General features: G+C 65.0%; 1 protein-coding gene across 1 annotated transcript in view; it reads right to left on the bottom strand.

The window, feature by feature from the left end:
* Positions 1-3,117: 3,117 nt before the first annotated feature.
* Positions 3,118-19,067, bottom strand: part of AHNAK2 (AHNAK nucleoprotein 2) — a 34,290-nt gene continuing 18,340 nt past the window's right edge. The window contains exon 7 of the mRNA XM_067027630.1: positions 3,118-18,956. Coding sequence (XP_066883731.1) covers positions 3,531-18,956 — 15,426 coding nt within the window. The 3' untranslated portion in view covers positions 3,118-3,530. The remainder of the gene's footprint in view (positions 18,957-19,067) is intronic.

The raw sequence follows: 19,067 nt of genomic DNA, 5'->3' as shown, positions 1-19,067 counted from the left end.
TGTGTGCCTCCCTGTTTCTCCTGGGAGTCCAGGGTCAGGCTGCGTCCCACCTTCTCAGCCCCAGGCTGGAGTTCAGCCTCTACCCACCTGCGAGGCACCTGTGTCCACGAGGCCACATTGAGGCGGGGCTGGGCTTCCGCCTTGCGAGCCCCTGACTCTCGCCAGCGTCCAGCCTCCCGCCCACAGGAACCTAGGACGGAGCAGGGGGCAGGGCCGGCGCCTGGGGTGGGCCCAGGCCTGATGGGGGCGGGGCTGGCGACTGGGGTGGGCCCAGGCCTGATGGGGGCGGGGCTGGCGACTGGGATGGGCCCAGGCCTTATGGGGGCGGGGCTGGCGCCTGGGATGGGCCCAGGCCTGATGGGGGCGGAGCTGGCGACTGGGATGGGCCCAGGCCTGATGGGGGCGGGACTGGCGCCTGGGATGGGCCCAGGCCTGATGGGGGCGGGGCTGGCGACTGGGGTGGGCCCAGGCCTTATGGGGGCGGGGCTGGCGCCTGGGGTGGGCCCAGGTCTGATGGGGGCGGGGCTGGTGCCTGAGCATGGCATGGGGGTGGGGCGGGGAAGGCCTCATGGGGGCGGAGCTGGCGCCTGGGGTGGTGGGCCCAAGCCTGTAGAGGCCAAGCTGTTCGTGGCACCCAGTCCTGGTGTATAAGGGGCCAGGAACCGGGTGGTAGAGTGGAGAGGACCTGGGTTTGAGCTGGGGGGAGGGTGACACCAGCCAGGATGGGGTTTGGATGCAGCCCCATTGGAGCTCACCCTCTCCTGGGCCTCGCCCAGCACCTGCCCTGCAGAGGCAGGAGCCGAATCCCAGTCTGACAACTGGGTTCTGGCCCTTCTGCTAGAAATGCTGGGTCACAAGCCTGTCTCGGCCCCGGCCTCGCCACCTCCTGGTTTCTGACCTTGGCTTCAGAGCCCACCTGCCCTCGCAGAGGCCCCCAGTGCCCCCGAGGCCAGAGCTGGGGGCTGCCTCAATGTCCAGCAGACCCTGGCCGCCGAGGGAGCTGAGTGAGTGGACCCCAGGCCCATCCCGGGCCACGGCTCCCCAGCCCCCGCGTCATCGTGGCCCCAGAGAGACCCGGCTGGGTTACCGTTGGACGCCTTTGACATGCGTGTCCTCGTCTGCGAGGAAGGTCCCCCAACCCAGGCTGCCTCCCTGCCCAGACCCGCGGGGATCTGGAGAGAGTGCCTCGGCTCCACGCGGCCTGAGAAGCGCCCAGGGCCTCTGGGAGCTGGTCTGTGCACGAGCTGCCCCTGGCGGCACCCCGCTCCCACCGCAACCGTGCTGCAGGGCAGCGCCCCGGGAGCGGCAGACCCCAGGCCCTCTGTTGATCAGCTGTGGTCCACGAGGGCTCTGTGCGCCAGGCTGTGGCGGGGCAGCAGGGCGAGAGGCCGCGGCCAGTGCAAGGCCCACTTCACACACTGTGGGTCTGGTGGCCACACCTCGGTGGCAGCCTCAAAAGGCCTCCAAAGCAGACCCCTGTCACAGGAGGCCCAGCTAGATGAGGCGTGAGAGGCCCCGGGGACCCCCTCTAGGGTGTGGGGGACGGACCCTGCCTCCCGGGACCCTGGAACCCAGGCCCTTGAGTGACCCCTCCCTCGAGGGAGGGCACCAGCTGCCTCGCCTGCGACAGGTGGAATGCACAGAGGTGGTTATGGGACACGAGGTGGTAACAGCATGTTGCCGGGGGCCGACCCTTGCTGGTTTGATGAAAGAAACTCCCGCGAGCTGTCCTACAGAGAGGCCCGCAGGGCGGCGCCCCGGGAGTGGCCTCCAGCCTCCAGCCAGCAAGAAACAGGGCCCTCAGCCACCCAGCCTGCACCCAGCAGCCTTGTGCGTTTGGGAAGTGGTTCCTTCCCCACTTGAGTCTGGAGATGAGACGGCAGCCCGGCCAGTGCCTTGATGGCGGCCTCACGGCACCCGGCTAAGCTGTGCTTGGACTCCTGACCCACAGAGACTGGGGGGTCATAAATGTGTGTTGTTTCGAGCCACTCATTTCTGGTGATGCTGTCACACAGTGCAGGTGGCTCACACACGCTGTCACACAGAACAGAGGCCACGCGGAAGGTGGAAGGGCCTGTGCCGTCAGCGGCTCCCCACGGGCTGACAGCTGCCTGCCCGGCCTCCGGCACCAAGGCTACGATATCTCATGCCTGGACTCTGGGTTCAGAGAGGAATGACACCCATGGAGCCAGGCAGACCCCCACCGCAGTGTTCCCCGGGGGCTGTGCTCCCCACGTCGGTCTGATGGGCAGGGCCAGGCGGGGGCTGGGGGAGGCGACTGCAGCCTCCTTGACTGCGCGACCCAGTCCCCCCTGAGCTTTCCCTCCCCCGCCCCACCTTCCAGAGGGTTCCACATCCCCTACCTTGGGGGACCTTCCCAGCCGGCCAGGGGAGATGGGACTTCCCACGGTGGCCAGGGGAAGGGCCCAGCCTCCCAGGCTCTCTCAGGGCAGCACAGGGAGGGGGTTGGGGGAGGCCGCCTTGGGAGCAGCAGGGGGCCCTCTGGGCCCAGGGTCCCCCAGCCCGGCCCTACTTCCTGTAGCCTCAGCCATGAGCGCAGCCGCTCCTCTCCCAGCAGAAGGGAGGTGGGACAGGCTCCAGTTCCCGCCGCAGCGCCTCGTGCCCACGGGGCCCTGAGGGGCGTCTGAAGCGGCCGGGAGGAGGTCTGACCCCTGCAAGTTTGTAGGAAAGTCCTCGGCCTTGCTCTGAATCTGCTTCCCGTGGGCTGCTTGGGGAGGGGGGTGGCCACCGGGGCAAAGGAAGCCTCTGAGATGGGCCCCCATCAGGGCCGGGGACCCAGCCACCATCCCCCGCCCCCGAGGTCGAGGGCCCCTCTGCCCAGCAGCCACGCCTCGCACCGCCTCCCAGCTGGGGGGGGGGCGGGGTGTCTGTGTCCCCCGCCACACCGTGGACTCCAGGGCCCTCGCCTTCTTCCTCTTGGTCTCTCGCAGCCGCTGGCTCAGAGGAGGGTCCGGACAGACAAACGGATGAGTGAGCCGCCCTCGACTCTGCTTTCCAGAGCAACCTAGGAGTGTTGAGGACGGAGCGCATGCGGGGAGAGCAGGGCCGGATTCCAACCCAGAACAAAACACCTCGCGGTCATCACTGGGGAGGCAGCACTTGCTTTATTGCCCGTCCAGGGTCCAGGGAGCAAGCAAGCAGGTCCCGTCTGCAGCCTGGCTGCAGCGGGCACACGGAGGGGCTGGGCACGCCGGGGTGGGGGGGTGCCGGCGGGCAAGCGGACGCCCACAGACGTCTCGGGCCGTCCGAACAACCTCTTCCAGCTCGCCCGCTGCCAGCCCGGTGCAGTGCGCCGCCACGGTCACACGAAGCAGCAGTGAGCCGGTTGTGAGCTAGCGGGGAATGGGGTCCCCGGAACACGCCGGACTCTGCCGGGAAGAGGGAAACCCCCTTCACCAGGAGGTGGCAGCGGGACAGGACCTCAGCACCCGCGGCCGTCACAGCCCCTTCTCCAAGCAGCAGTTGCGTTCTCGAGGGCCTCGCGGGCAGGGGTCTCCAGTAACGTGTGTCTAACGAAGATCCTCAGGAGCGCAGGACCCTGTGTGGGGCCGGGCTCCTGTGGGGAGTCCAGAGGCTGCCTCTGCCGTCGAGGCTCTGGGGGGCCGGCACGTTTGGGGCCCCACGTTGGGAGGGCCGCGTGAGGGTGGGGCCCCACCGCTCTCAGGCATCTCTGCTTCGCTCTCGGTGCTGTGGATCGGGGTGGACACACGCGTCCTCGCGGTGGGAGCTTCGCAGGGCCTCCTCGCGTCTGTCCGTCGTCTGTCCTCTCCCGGCGGCGGGTCCGGGTGCAGGTTCGTCCCGCCCTCCGGGTTCCGCTCCAGCAGGACCAGCTCCGTCCTCGCTGTGGACGTGGCCGTCGCTCTGGCGCCCGGCCTGGCGCCCGCGGTCTCCACCGGCTCGCCGTCCCCCTCGTCCTCTGGGGAGAGGCTTTCTGGGGCATCAAAGAACGTGACTGCTTGTTCTTGGGGGTTTTGCTCTGCCAGAGCCGCCTCGTCTTCAGAGCTTTCGCTTTTCTTGGCGGGAGAGGAGGAAAGCCCTAATGTGAGAAATCGAAACCAGCCCGCCTTCTGGGGCTTCTTAGGTAGCTCTGCCTCGGGCCGCGCCCCGGGCTGGGTCTGGTCGGCCGCCGCTGCGCGGGCGTCATCATTGGAATCAGCGCGGGGCTCTTCAGCAGAGGAAGAAAACCCAATGTTCGGAAGCCAAAACCTGAACGGACCAGAAGATCTTTTACCTTCTGGTTTCTCTCTTGGAAGCCAGTCTTCCTCTGCCAGGGAGGCAGCTGCCTCTCCCCTGTCTTCTTCGGGGGGAAATTCGAGAACTTCTGCAGCCTCGTCGTCGTCGGAGCAGCTGTCGGCGGCACGCTGGTGGCCAGAGTGCACTTTGGGCGTGAATGTTGGCCGTCCAGGCACACTGACGCTGGATGAGATCACTTCCAACGGTTCTCCGGTGTCCGGATGCAGATCTCCCGAGGTGGGCTCTGCTCCCGGGGCAGCTTGCTTGGGAGCCTCCTGCAGGCCCTCCCTCAGCCGGGAGTCTCGGACATTCACCTGTGCACAGGGCTCTGGCATCTTCACCTTGAGCAATGAGAATCCATAAGAAGCCCTTTGGATCTCGGACGCGGAGATCTCCAACTGCCGCACGACCTGGGCGGAAATAGCCTCGGGTCCCGACGGGGCGGCCAACTCTGCCGTCACCCCGCTGTGGACGGCGACCTTGGGGCTCTCTCCCTGCGCACGCTGAGCGTGCGCTCTGACCTTGGCCATGGGGGAAGCTTCCGGGGAGAAGTCACGGGCCACGGGCTGCTCCCCGGGGCTCCCAGCGCCTGCCTTCAGGATGCTGGCACCCCAGACGCCCGGGCTTTCCTCTTGCAGGGCGTGGGCAAGGCTGCTCCCTGGGCACCGCACTTCTGTCACGGCGGGGATAAAGATGTCGGCCTCGGAGCTGGGGTCAGGAAAGGCGAACCCTGGCACGCTTAACCGGGGCAGTTTGACAGCTACCACGGAGCCTTCCCAGGGCTGACCCGCATTAACGACAGAAACCTGGGACGGCCCGTCGGTCCTGGACGCCTTCAGTTTAACGGGGCCTTCAGGCTGGGAGGACCACTCCTCTGCCCTCCTCTCCCCCGCAGCAAGGTCCAGTCCTGCAGGCCTAGCAGGAGGAGCCGTGCCCATTTCTCCCGGAGGAGCCTGGGTTCCTGAAAGTCTGCCGCTGGGCATCTGAAGAGGGAGGGAGCCTTCGCCTGGACGGACCCTGACCTCGGAAGGGGAAAGGTCCACAGCGGGCACCCCTGCAGGGGAGAGGTGCGGCGCTGAGCCTTGGTCCTCAAGGTCTCTCTTTAGAACGCCTGTGTCTGCGTAGGACGCCAGCTCCGCAGCTGCCTCGATTGCCCCTGCCTTTGGGGGCTGCAGGGACATAGCTTCTTCCGCCTCTGACCCAGGAACCCCCTGACCCCTGACCGGAGCTGGCCTTTCTCCTTCCCTCAGTGCGCTGGCAGCAGGCGCGGGAGCCCCAGCCGCCCCCGTCTCCTTGGCGGGGCGCCGGGTGCCGGGAAGGCGGAGCGCGGGCGTCCTGAACCAGCCCCCCTGCGAGGCCGCGCTGTCCACCGCGGGAGAGTCCACATCTGCTGGGCTGCAGGGCAGCTGCTGGGGGTCTCCTACTGAGGGCGCCGTTGCCTCGCCGAGAGGCTGGCTTGCCGAGCCGTCCCGAAGCCCGTGCCCTCGGCTGCTGTGTCCCAGAGACGGAGGGCCACCAGCTGACGAACTCACCCCCACCTTGGCCTTGCTGGGTCTGAGGTCGGATCTGGCAAAGTCAAGAAGGGGAGCGTGGGCCTGTGGCAGATGGGGGTCCACGTCCGCTCCTTCTGGGGGGCCGACCACCGTGCCGGTGCCCCCAGCACCAACCTCACCACTAGCCCTCTCTGTGGCGCGAGCGCCACGCCCCGCCGGGGGCCTAGAGCGTGGAGCAGCGGGGTGTCCCCGTGGCAGGCTGGGCCCTCCCTCCGGAGCGGGCACTGTGAGAGGCGCGTGTTCCAGCACAGCGCAGCCAGGCGACTTCACGCCTCTCTCCTCTCCGTCCTTCTCCGGAAGCGCGTCCACAGCCACCTCCACTGCAGACACACGACACCCAGGGGCCACGCCCTTGTGACCCGTGTCCACAGCCACGCCGAGTTCTGCGTCGTCCAGGCCGCGTTCAGGGTCCCCTGGGGGCACCGCCCCCTTCTTTGGGGACCGCCTGAATGACGGAAGCTTGATCCACGGCGTTCTCAAGGGACTGTCTTTCCCTCCACGTTCAGTATCTTTAGCTGGGGTCTCACCTGCAGCCACTGCCGACGGCCCTGCGCCGCGCAGCACGGCCGTGGAGTCCAGGCCCCGGGCAGGGCCAGCAGTCGATAGAGAGGGGCCACAATCCCCGGCACCGGCCTCCACCTCCGCATCGGCTGCTTCTGGGACAGAAAACCCGAACTTTGGTGGATGAAACTTAGGAAAACTCACCCGACCATACGATGCCAGATACGTGGGGTCCACGGGGCCTGCGGAACTGTCAGCCTGGGACCCTGCAACGCTCTCCGGGGTTGGGAGACGGGCAGCAATTTCCATGCTGGGAAGATGGGCATCGTTCTGGAAACAAGGGGCTGCTTCCGGAGGGAGCTCCGCAGGGCTGGCGGCTCTGGGGACAGTCACCTGGTATTTTGTAAGTATGATGCCCTCGGCAGGAGACAGAGAGGCAGGCTCGGCATGGGTACCACTGAGATCAAGGTTGCCAGAAAGACCAGGCCAACCCAGCCAGGGAAGAGGCACGGACGGCTCCCTGGTGGCCAAACCCTGCGTCGAAGATCCACCACCACTAAATTCTGAGAACGTGACAGAGGTACACTGCCCCGTGATGTCCACCTGGGGGACCTTGATGTCCACCTCGGGCACCTTGATGCTGGGTCCAGGCACCTTGGGCAGGTGGCCCTTGAGTCCGATTCCCGCCGCTGCTTCCTTGGGCTCCGCTTCGGGAAGGTGGCCCTCCGGGAGCTTCACGCCCACCTCGGCGGCCTTGACCTCCAGCTCGGCGGAGGGCAGCTCGATGCTGCGGTCACTGGTCTTGACGTCGGCCTGCAGCGAGGGCAGGGTCACCTCGGCCTGGGCCTTGGGCACGGAAACCGCCACAGTGGCCTGGATGGACTTGCTGGGCCCCGACACCCCAAAGGACGGCATCTTGAACTTGGGCATTTTGAACTTGCTGTCTCTGGCGGCCACCTCCTTGTCCCCAAGGGACACGTCGCCCGCCAGCTTGCTGCCCGCGGCCTGGGTGTCCACCTCCAGGCAAGCCAGTGACATCTTCACGTCAGGGGCCGTCACCTCACCCTTGGCGACCTTCAGGTCCTGTTTGGGCCCCTTGATGTCCACCTGGGGCACCTTGATGCTGGGTCCAGGCACCATAGGCAAGTGGCCCTTGAGTCCGATTCCCTCCGCTGCTTCCTTGGGCTCCACTTCGGGAAGGTGGCCCTCCGGGAGCTTCACGCCCACCTCGGCGGCCTTGACCTCCAGCGCGGCGGAGGGCAGCTCGATGCTGCAGTCACTGGTCTTGACGTCGGCCTGCAGCGAGGGCAGGGTCACCTCGGCCTGGGCCTTGGGCACGGACACCTCCACAGTGGCCGCACTGGACTTGCTGGGCGCCGACACCCCAAAGGACGGCATCTTGAACTTGGGCATTTTGAACTTGCTGTCTCTGGGGGTCAGCTCCTTGTCCCCAAGGGACACGGCACCCTCCAGCTTACTGCCGGCGGCCTGGGTGTCCACCTCCACGCTCGGCAGCGTCACCTCCACGTCGGAGGCCGTCACCTTGACCTTGGCATCCTTCAGGTCCAGTGTGGGCCCCGTGATGTCCACCTGGGGGGCCTTGATGTCCACCTCGGGCACCTTGATGCTGGGTCCAGGCAACTTGGGCAAGTGGCCCTTGAGCCCGATTTCCGCCGCTGCTTCCTTGGGCTCCACTTCGGGAAGGTGGCCCTCTGGGAGCTTCACGCCCACTCCAGCGGCCTTGAACTCCAGCTCGGCGGAGGGCAGCTTGATGCTGTGGTCACTGGTCTTGACGTCGGCCTGCACCGCGGGCAGGGTCACCTCGGCCTGGGCCTTGGGCACAGACCCTTCCAAGGAGGCTTTGACGGACTTGCTGGGCACCGACAGCTCGAAGGACGGCATCTTGAACTTGGGCATTTTGAACTTGCTGTCTCTGGCGGCCACCTCCTTGTCCCCAAGGGACACGTCTCCCGCCAGCTTGCTGCCCACAGCCTGGGTGTCCACCTCCAGGCAAGCCAGTGACATCTTCACGTCAGGGGCCGTCACCTCACCCTTGGCGTCCTTCAGGTCCTGTTTAGGCCTCTTGATGTCCACCTGGGGGGCCTTGATGTCCACCTCGGGCACCTTGATGCTGGGTCCAGGCACCTTGGGCAGGTGGCCCTTGAGTCCGATTCCCGCCGCTGCTTCCTTGGGCTCCGCTTCGGGAAGGTGGCCCTCCGGGAGCTTCACGCCCACTTTGGCGACCTTGACCTCCAGCTCGGCAGAGGGCAGCTCAATGCTGAGCTCACTGGTCTTGCCATCAGCGTGCAGCGAGGGCAGGGTCACCTCGGCCTGGTCCTTGGGCACGGAAACCTCCACAGTGGCCTCACTGGACTTGCTGGGCGCCGACACCCCAAAGGACGGCATCTTGAACTTGGGCATTTTGAACTTGCTGTCTCTGGGGGTCAGCTCCTTGTCCCCAAGGGACACGGCACCCTCCAGCTTACTGCCGGCGGCCTGGGTGTCCACCTCCACGCTCGGCAGCGTCACCTCCACGTCGGAGGCCGTCACCTTGACCTTGGCATCCTTCAGGTCCCGTTTGGGCCCCGTGATGGCCACCTGGGGGGGCTTGATGTCCACCTCGGGCACCTTGATGCTGGGTCCAGGCACCTTGGGCAAGTGGCCCTTGAGTCCGATTCCCACTGCTGCTTCCTTGGGCTCCGCTTCGGGAAGGTGGCCCTCTGGGAGCTTTACGCCCACTTTGGCGACCTTGACCTCCAGCTCGGCGGAGGGCAGCTCGATGCTGAGATCACTGGTCTTGACGTCGGCCTGCAGCGAGGGCAGGGTCACCTCGGCCTGGGCCTTGGGCACGGACACCTCCACAGCGGCCTGGACGGACTTGCTGGGTGCCAAAACCCCAAAGGACGGCATCTTGAACTTGGGCATTTTGAACTTGCTGTCTCTGGAGGTCACCTCCTTGTGCCCAAGGGACACGTCACCCTCCAGCTTGCTGCCCGCGGCCTGGGTGTCCACCTCCAGGCAAGCCAGTGACATCTTCACATCAGGGGCTGTCACCTCACCCTTGGCATCCTTCAGGTCCAGTTTTGGCCCCGTGATGTCCACCAGGGGGGCCTTGATGTCCACCTCGGGCACCTTGATGCTGGGTCCAGGCACCTTGGGCAGGTGGCCCTTGAGTCCGATTCCCCCCGCTGCTTCCTTGGGCTCCGCTTCGGGAAGGTGGCCCTCCGGGAGCTTTACGCTCACTTTGGCAACCTTAACCTCCAGCTCGGCAGAGGGCAGCTCAATGCTGAGATCACTGGTCTTGCCATCAGCGTGCAGCGAGGGCAGGGTCACCTCGGCCGGGTCCTTGGGCACGGAAACCTCCACAGCGGCCTGGACGGACTTGCTGGGCGCCGAAAGCCCAAAGGACGGCATCTTGAACTTGGGCATTTTGAACTTGCTGTCTCTGGAGGTCAGCTCCTTGTCCCCAAGGGACACGTCACCCTCCAGCTTGCTGCCCGTGGCCTGGGTGTCCACCTCCACACTGGGCAGCGACACCACGTCGGAGGCCATCACCTTGACCTTGGCATCCTTCAGGTTCAGCTTGGGCTCCGTGATGTCTACCTGGGGGGCCTTGACGTCCACTTCGGGCACCTTGATGCTGGGTCCAGGCACCTTGGGCAGGTGGCCCTTAAGCCCGATTCCCCCCGCTGCTTCCTTGGGCTCCACTTCGGGAAGGTGGCCCTCCGGGAACTTCACGCCCACCTTGGAGGCCTTGACCTCCAGCTCGGCAGAGGGCAGCTCGATGCTGAGGTCACTGGTCTTGACGTCGGCCTGCAGCGAAGGCAGGGTCACCTTGGCCTGAGCCTTGGGCACAGACCCTTCCAAGGAGGCTTTGACGGACTTGCTGGGCACTGACAGCTCGAAGGAGGGCATCTTGAACTTGGGCATTTTGAACTTGCTGTCTCTGGCGGCCACCTCCTTGTCCCCATGGGACACGTCGCCCGCCAGCTTGCTGCCCACAGCCTGGGTGTCCGCCTCCAGGCTAGGCAGTGACATCTTCACGTCACGGGCTGTCACCTCACCTTTGGCGTCCTTCAGGTCCAGTTTGGGCCCCGTGATGTCCACCTGGGGGGCCTTGATGTCCACCTCGGGCACCTTGATGCTGGGTCCAGGCACCTTGGGCAGGTGGCCCTTAAGTCCGATTCCCTCCGCTGCTTCCTTGCGCTCCGCTTTGGGAAGGTGGCCCTCTGGGAGCTTCACGCTCACTTTGGCGACCTTGACCTCCAGCTTGGCAGAGGGCAGCTCAATGCTGAGGTCACTGGTCTTGCCATCAGTGTGCAGCGAGGGCAGGGTCACCTCGGCCTGGTCCTTGGGCACGGAAACTTCCACAGTGGCCTCATTGGACTTGCTGGGCACCGACACCCCAAAGGACGGCATCTTGAACTTGGGCATTTTGAACTTGCTGTCTCTGGAGGTCAGCTCCTTGTCCCCAAGGGACACGTCACCCTCCAGCTTATTGCCCGCGGCCTGGGTGTCCACCTCCACGCTCGGCAGTGACACCTCCACGTCGGAGGCCGTCACCTTGACCTTGGCATCCTTCAGGTCCAGTTTGGGCCCCGTGATGTCCACCTGGGGGGGCTTGATTTCCACCTCGGGCACCTTGATGGTGGGTACAGGCACCTTGGGCAGGTGGCCCTTAAGCCCGATTCCCGCCGCTGCTTCCTTGGGCTCCGCTTCGGGAAGGTGGCCCTCTGGGAGCTTCACGCCCACCTCGGCGGCCTTGACCTCCAGCTCGGCAGAGGGCAGCTCGATGCTGAGATCACTGGTCTTGCCGTCGGCCTGCACCGTGGTCAAGGTCACCTCGGCCTGGGCCTTGGGCACGGACACCTCCACAGCGGCCTGGACGGACTTGCTGGGCGCCGAAAGCCCAAAGGACGGCATCTTGAACTTGGGCATTTTGAACTTGCTGTCTCTGGAGGTCACCTCCTTGTCCCCAAGGGACACGTCACCCTCCAGCTTGCTGCCCGTGGCCTGGGTGTCCACCTCCACACTGGGCAGCGACACCTCCATGTCGGAGGCCGTCACCTTGACCTTGGCATCCTTCAGGTTCAGTTTGGGCCCCGTGATGTCCACCTGGGGGGCCTTGATGTCCACCTCGGGCACCTTGATGCTGGGTCCAGGCACCTTGGGCAGGTGGCCCTTGAGTCCCATTCTTGTTGCTGCTTCCTTGGGCTCCGCTTCGGGAAGGTGGCCCTCCGGGAGCTTTACGCCCACTTTGGCAACCTTGACCTCCAGCTCGGCAGAGGGCAGCTCAATGCTGAGGTCACTGGTCTTGCCATCAGCGTGCAGCGAGGGCAGGGTCACCTCGGCCTGGTCCTTGGGCACGGAAACTTCCACAGCGGCCTGGACGGACTTGCTGGGCGCCGAAAGCCCAAAGGACGGCATCTTGAACTTGGGCATTTTGAACTTGCTGTCTCTGGAGGTCAGCTCCTTGTCCCCAAGGGACACGTCACCCTCCAGCTTGCTGCCGGCGGCCTGGGTGTCCACCTCCACCCTGGGAAGTGACACCTCCATGTCAGAGGCCGTCAACTTGACCTTGGCATCCTTCAGGTCCAGTGTGGGCCCCGTGATGTCCACCTGGGGGGCCTTGATGTCCACCTCGGGCACCTTGATGCTGGGTCCAGGCACCTTGGGCAGGTGGCCCTTGAGCCCGATTTCCGCCGCTGCTTCCTTGGGCTCCGCTTCGGGAAGGTGGCCCTCTGGGAGCTTCACGCCCACTCCAGCGGCCTTGAACTCCAGCTCGGCGGAGGGCAGCTTGATGCTGAGATCACTGGTCTTGACGTCGGCCTGCAGCGAGGGCGGGGTCACCTCGGCCTGGGCCTTGGGCACAGACCCTTCCAAGGAGGCTTTGACGGACTTGCTGGGCACCGACAGCTCGAAGGACGGCATCTTGAACTTGGGCATTTTGAACTTGCTGTCTCTGGAGGTCAGCTCCTTGTCCCCAAGGGACACGTCGCCCGCCAGCTTGCTGCCCGCGGCCTGGGTGTCCACCTCCAGGCAAGCCAGTGACATCTTCACGTCAGGGGCCGTCACCTCACCCTTGGCGACCTTCAGGTCCTGTTTGGGCCCCGTGATGTCCACCTGGGGGGCCTTGACGTCCACCTCGGGCACCTTGATGCTGGGTCCAGGCACCTTGGGCAGGTGGCCCTTAAGCCCGATTCCCCCCGCTGCTTCCTTGGGCTCCTCTTCGGGAAGGTGGCCCTCCGGGAGCTTCACGCCCACCTTGGCGGCCTTGACCACCAGCTCGGCGGAGGGCAGCTCGATGCTGAGGTCACTGGTCTTGACATCGGCCTGCAGCGAGGGCAGGGTCACCTCGGCCTGGTCCTTGGGCACGGAAACCTCCACAGTGGCCTCATTGGACTTGATGGGCGCCGACACCCCAAAGGACGGCATCTTGAACTTGGGCATTTTGAACTTGCTGTCTCTGGAGGTCAGCTCCTTGTCCCCAAGGGACACGTCACCCTCCAGCTTATTGCCCGCGGCCTGGGTGTCCACCTCCACGCTCGGCAGTGACACCTCCACGTCGGAGGCCGTCACCTTGACCTTGGCATCCTTCAGGTCCAGTTTGGGCCCCGTGATGTCCACCTGGGGGGGCTTGATTTCCACCTCGGGCACCTTGATGGTAGGTACAGGCACCTTGGGCAGGTGGCCCTTAAGCCCGATTCCCGCCGCTGCTTCCTTGGGCTCCGCTTCGGGAAGGTGGCCCTCTGGGAGCTTCACGCCCACCTCGGCGGCCTTGACCTCCAGCTCGGCAGAGGGCAGCTCGATGCTGAGATCACTGGTCTTGCCGTCGGCCTGCACCGTGGTCAGGGTCACCTCGGCCTGGGCCTTGGGCACGGACACCTCCACAGCGGCCTGGACGGACTTGCTGGGCGCCGAAAGCCCAAAGGACGGCATCTTGAACTTGGGCATTTTGAACTTGCTGTCTCTGGAGGTCACCTCCTTGTCCCCAAGGGACACGTCACCCTCCAGCTTGCTGCCCGTGGCCTGGGTGTCCACCTCCACACTGGGCAGCGACACCTCCATGTCGGAGGCCGTCACCTTGACCTTGGCATCCTTCAGGTTCAGTTTGGGCCCCGTGATGTCCACCTGGGGGGCCTTGATGTCCACCTCGGGCACCTTGATGCTGGGTCCAGGCACCTTGGGCAGGTGGCCCTTGAGTCCCATTCTTGTTGCTGCTTCCTTGGGCTCCGCTTCGGGAAGGTGGCCCTCCGGGAGCTTTACGCCCACTTTGGCAACCTTGACCTCCAGCTCGGCAGAGGGCAGCTCAATGCTGAGGTCACTGGTCTTGCCATCAGCGTGCAGCGAGGGCAGGGTCACCTCGGCCTGGTCCTTGGGCACGGAAACTTCCACAGCGGCCTGGACGGACTTGCTGGGCGCCGAAAGCCCAAAGGACGGCATCTTGAACTTGGGCATTTTGAACTTGCTGTCTCTGGAGGTCAGCTCCTTGTCCCCAAGGGACACGTCACCCTCCAGCTTGCTGCCGGCGGCCTGGGTGTCCACCTCCACCCTGGGAAGTGACACCTCCATGTCAGAGGCCGTCAACTTGACCTTGGCATCCTTCAGGTCCAGTGTGGGCCCCGTGATGTCCACCTGGGGGGCCTTGATGTCCACCTCGGGCACCTTGATGCTGGGTCCAGGCACCTTGGGCAGGTGGCCCTTGAGCCCGATTTCCGCCGCTGCTTCCTTGGGCTCCGCTTCGGGAAGGTGGCCCTCTGGGAGCTTCACGCCCACTCCAGCGGCCTTGAACTCCAGCTCGGCGGAGGGCAGCTTGATGCTGAGATCACTGGTCTTGACGTCGGCCTGCAGCGAGGGCAGGGTCACCTCGGCCTGGGCCTTGGGCACAGACCCTTCCAAGGAGGCTTTGACGGACTTGCTGGGCACCGACAGCTCGAAGGACGGCATCTTGAACTTGGGCATTTTGAACTTGCTGTCTCTGGAGGTCAGCTCCTTGTCCCCAAGGGACACGTCGCCCGCCAGCTTGCTGCCCGCGGCCTGGGTGTCCACCTCCAGGCAAGCCAGTGACATCTTCACGTCAGGGGCCGTCACCTCACCCTTGGCGACCTTCAGGTCCTGTTTGGGCCCCGTGATGTCCACCTGGGGGGCCTTGACGTCCACCTCGGGCACCTTGATGCTGGGTCCAGGCACCTTGGGCAGGTGGCCCTTAAGCCCGATTCCCCCCGCTGCTTCCTTGGGCTCCTCTTCGGGAAGGTGGCCCTCCGGGAGCTTCACGCCCACCTTGGCGGCCTTGACCACCAGCTCGGCGGAGGGCAGCTCGATGCTGAGGTCACTGGTCTTGACATCGGCCTGCAGCGAGGGCAGGGTCACCTCGGCCTGGTCCTTGGGCACGGAAACCTCCACAGTGGCCTCATTGGACTTGATGGGCGCCGACACCCCAAAGGACGGCATCTTGAACTTGGGCATTTTGAACTTGCTGTCTCTGGAGGTCAGCTCCTTGTCCCCAAGGGACACGTCACCCTCCAGCTTATTGCCCGCGGCCTGGGTGTCCACCTCCACGCTCGGCAGTGACACCTCCACGTCGGAGGCCGTCACCTTGACCTTGGCATCCTTCAGGTCCAGTTTGGGCCCCGTGATGTCCACCTGGGGGGGCTTGATTTCCACCTCGGGCACCTTGATGGTGGGTACAGGCACCTTGGGCAGGTGGCCCTTAAGCCCGATTCCCGCCGCTGCTTCCTTGGGCTCCGCTTCGGGAAGGTGGCCCTCTGGGAGCTTCACGCCCACCTCGGCGGCCTTGACCTCCAGCTCGGCAGAGGGCAGCTCGATGCTGAGATCACTGGTCTTGCCGTCGGCCTGCACCGTGGTCAGGGTCACCTCGGCCTGGGCCTTGGGCACGGACACCTCCACAGCGGCCTGGACGGACTTGCTGGGCGCCGAAAGCCCAAAGGACGGCATCTTGAACTTGGGCATTTTGAACTTGCTGTCTCTGGAGGTCACCTCCTTGTCCCCAAGGGACACGTCACCCTCCAGCTTGCTGCCCGTGGCCTGGGTGTCCACCTCCACACTGGGCAGCGACACCTCCATGTCGGAGGCCGTCACCTTGACCTTGGCATCCTTCAGGTTCAGTTTGGGCCCCGTGATGTCCACCTGGGGGGCCTTGATGTCCACCTCGGGCACCTTGATGCTGGGTCCAGGCACCTTGGGCAGGTGGCCCTTGAGTCCCATTCTTGTTGCTGCTTCCTTGGGCTCCGCTTCGGGAAGGTGGCCCTCCGGGAGCTTTACGCCCACTTTGGCAACCTTGACCTCCAGCTCGGCAGAGGGCAGCTCAATGCTGAGGTCACTGGTCTTGCCATCAGCGTGCAGCGAGGGCAGGGTCACCTCGGCCTGGTCCTTGGGCACGGAAACTTCCACAGCGGCCTGGACGGACTTGCTGGGCGCCGAAAGCCCAAAGGACGGCATCTTGAACTTGGGCATTTTGAACTTGCTGTCTCTGGAGGTCAGCTCCTTGTCCCCAAGGGACACGTCACCCTCCAGCTTGCTGCCGGCGGCCTGGGTGTCCACCTCCACCCTGGGAAGTGACACCTCCATGTCAGAGGCCGTCAACTTGACCTTGGCATCCTTCAGGTCCAGTGTGGGCCCCGTGATGTCCACCTGGGGGGCCTTGATGTCCACCTCGGGCACCTTGATGCTGGGTCCAGGCACCTTGGGCAGGTGGCCCTTGAGCCCGATTTCCGCCGCTGCTTCCTTGGGCTCCGCTTCGGGAAGGTGGCCCTCTGGGAGCTTCACGCCCACTCCAGCGGCCTTGAACTCCAGCTCGGCGGAGGGCAGCTTGATGCTGAGATCACTGGTCTTGACGTCGGCCTGCAGCGAGGGCAGGGTCACCTCGGCCTGGGCCTTGGGCACAGACCCTTCCAAGGAGGCTTTGACGGACTTGCTGGGCACCGACAGCTCGAAGGACGGCATCTTGAACTTGGGCATTTTGAACTTGCTGTCTCTGGAGGTCAGCTCCTTGTCCCCAAGGGACACGTCGCCCGCCAGCTTGCTGCCCGCGGCCTGGGTGTCCACCTCCAGGCAAGCCAGTGACATCTTCACGTCAGGGGCCGTCACCTCACCCTTGGCGACCTTCAGGTCCTGTTTGGGCCCCGTGATGTCCACCTGGGGGGCCTTGACGTCCACCTCGGGCACCTTGATGCTGGGTCCAGGCACCTTGGGCAGGTGGCCCTTAAGCCCGATTCCCCCCGCTGCTTCCTTGGGCTCCTCTTCGGGAAGGTGGCCCTCCGGGAGCTTCACGCCCACCTTGGCGGCCTTGACCACCAGCTCGGCGGAGGGCAGCTCGATGCTGAGGTCACTGGTCTTGACATCGGCCTGCAGCGAGGGCAGGGTCACCTCGGCCTGGTCCTTGGGCACGGAAACCTCCACAGTGGCCTCATTGGACTTGATGGGCGCCGACACCCCAAAGGACGGCATCTTGAACTTGGGCATTTTGAACTTGCTGTCTCTGGAGGTCAGCTCCTTGTCCCCAAGGGACACGTCACCCTCCAGCTTATTGCCCGCGGCCTGGGTGTCCACCTCCACGCTCGGCAGTGACACCTCCACGTCGGAGGCCGTCACCTTGACCTTGGCATCCTTCAGGTCCAGTTTGGGCCCCGTGATGTCCACCTGGGGGGGCTTGATTTCCACCTCGGGCACCTTGATGGTGGGTACAGGCACCTTGGGCAGGTGGCCCTTGAGTCCGATTCCCACCGCTGCTTCCTTGGGCTCCGCTTCGGGAAGGTGGCCCTCTGGGAGCTTCACGCCCACCTCGGCGGCCTTGACCTCCAGCTCGGCGGAGGGCAGCTCGATGCTGAGATCACTGGTCTTGCCGTCGGCCTGCAGCGAGGGCAGGGTCACCTCGGCCTGGGCCTTGGGCACGGACACCTCCACAGCGGCCTGGACGGACTTGCTGGGTGCCAAAACCCCAAAGGACGGCATCTTGAACTTGGGCATTTTGAACTTGCTGTCTCTGGAGGTCACCTCCTTGTGCCCAAGGGACACGTCACCCTCCAGCTTGCTGCCCGCGGCCTGGGTGTCCACCTCCAGGCAAGGCAGTGACATCTTCACATCAGGGGCTGTCACCTCACCCTTGGCATCCTTCAGGGCCTGTTTGGGCCCCTTGATGTCCACCTGGGGGGCTTTGATGTCCACCTCGGGCACCTTGATGCTGGGTCCAGGCACCTTGGGCAGGTGGCCCTTGAGTCCGATTCCCGCCGCTGCTTCCTTGGGCTCCGCTTCGGGAAGGTGGCCCTCCGGGAGCTTCACGCCCACCTCGACGGCCTTGACCTCCAGCTCGGCAGAGGGCAGCTCGATGCTGAGATCACTGGTCTTGCCGTCAGCCTGTACCGAGGGCAGGGTCACCTCGGCCTGGGCCTTGGGCACGGCCACCTCCACAGCGGCCTGGACGGACTTGCTGGGCGCCGACACCCCAAAGGACGGCATCTTGAACTTGGGCATTTTGAACTTGCTCTCTCTCTCTAGTCCATCTTTGCCTTTTATGTCCGTCTCTAGTGTTACTACTGTGATGCTGCTCTCCTTTTCCTTCTCTGTTTCCCGGAGTTGTGTCGCTTTGTCTCCTTTTGCCTCCCTCGCTGGCGAGCACGCCCAGGAGGGCAGCGTGAACTTGGCCATTTTCATCTTCGCCTCCTTCGCCACTGTGTGCCGCTCGCCACCCTCGCTGTCCTCTTCTCTCTTCTGCGCTGCGTCTTCCTCCGTTTCTCGTCCCTCTTGTGCTGGCACGTGGACCGGGGATTGTGTGGTCCTGTGCATCTTCTCTGCTTCACCCGCATCCTCCCCTCTGGCCTCCGTGTCCTCCCCAGAGACCCTTCTCTGCCATGCTCCCCACTGGAGAGCTGTCGTGGCTCCTTCTTTCTCGAGCATGTTTTCTTTGTAAAGTCGAAACTTGGGTGTCTTTAAAGTGGGTATGTGGACGTGGAATTCTGGTTGGTGGTTTTGGTGGCTGCCTTGGTCTGCTGAGTCTGGCAGAGACAGCCTGGCAATGCCCCTCTGCAGCACCTGCATGCCTTCCCTGGCCCCCTCCCTGCTCTGTCTGGGCACTGGGCCGGCCTCTCCCCCCGGGGCTCCCTCACTGGGGAGGCCGGGCTCCGTGGGGGGCTCGGCGTCCTCTGGCACCCCTGCTGTCCTGTCCTCTCTCCCGCCACGTGCGGCAGCCCTGGCGGCCTCTCGCCCGGAATCCCAGGGCCCTGTCTCCACCAGGACCCCAGCCTGCACTGTCCCAAAGTGGGCTCCCCTGCCCGACAGCCCCTTCCCTGAGCCCACCCGGAATCTGAGGTTCGGGAAACTTCTCTTCCGCTGCCTGCCCGGGCCTGCTTTCGGCACCTGCTCCGCTTCCGGGAGCTGGGCCTCTGTGTCTGTGCTCGTGGGGGACAGGTCAGGCACGCCCCCTCGCTCGTAGGCCTCCGAGGAGCTGTGTGACCTCCGGGGCCCTGGCCCACGCTTGCTCTTTAGAGCTTGGAATTTGGGCCAGGAGAGCCGCTCCCTCTGGGGCTCCCTGCCTCTGCCCTCTCTGGGCTTGGAGATGAGCCTCTCCCGGTCTCCATCCTCCTGCAGCGTCTTCGTGGGGGTCTCCGTGCACCTGTCGGCGATATCCTGGTCCTGAAACAGGGAGAGAGAACCTTTTGGCCCCCCGTACAGGGAGTCGGAGGCAGGGGCTCCGGGGACGGGAGGGGGCAGTGGGGGTCCCATCCCAGCCTCAGCCTGGGCACC

Source organism: Kogia breviceps, chromosome 3 (genome assembly GCF_026419965.1).
Source record: "Kogia breviceps isolate mKogBre1 chromosome 3, mKogBre1 haplotype 1, whole genome shotgun sequence".
Classification (NCBI taxonomy): domain Eukaryota; kingdom Metazoa; phylum Chordata; class Mammalia; order Artiodactyla; family Physeteridae; genus Kogia; species Kogia breviceps.
The sequence above is the reverse complement of the archived record's forward strand: the minus strand, read 5'-3'. Positions and strand labels throughout refer to the sequence as shown.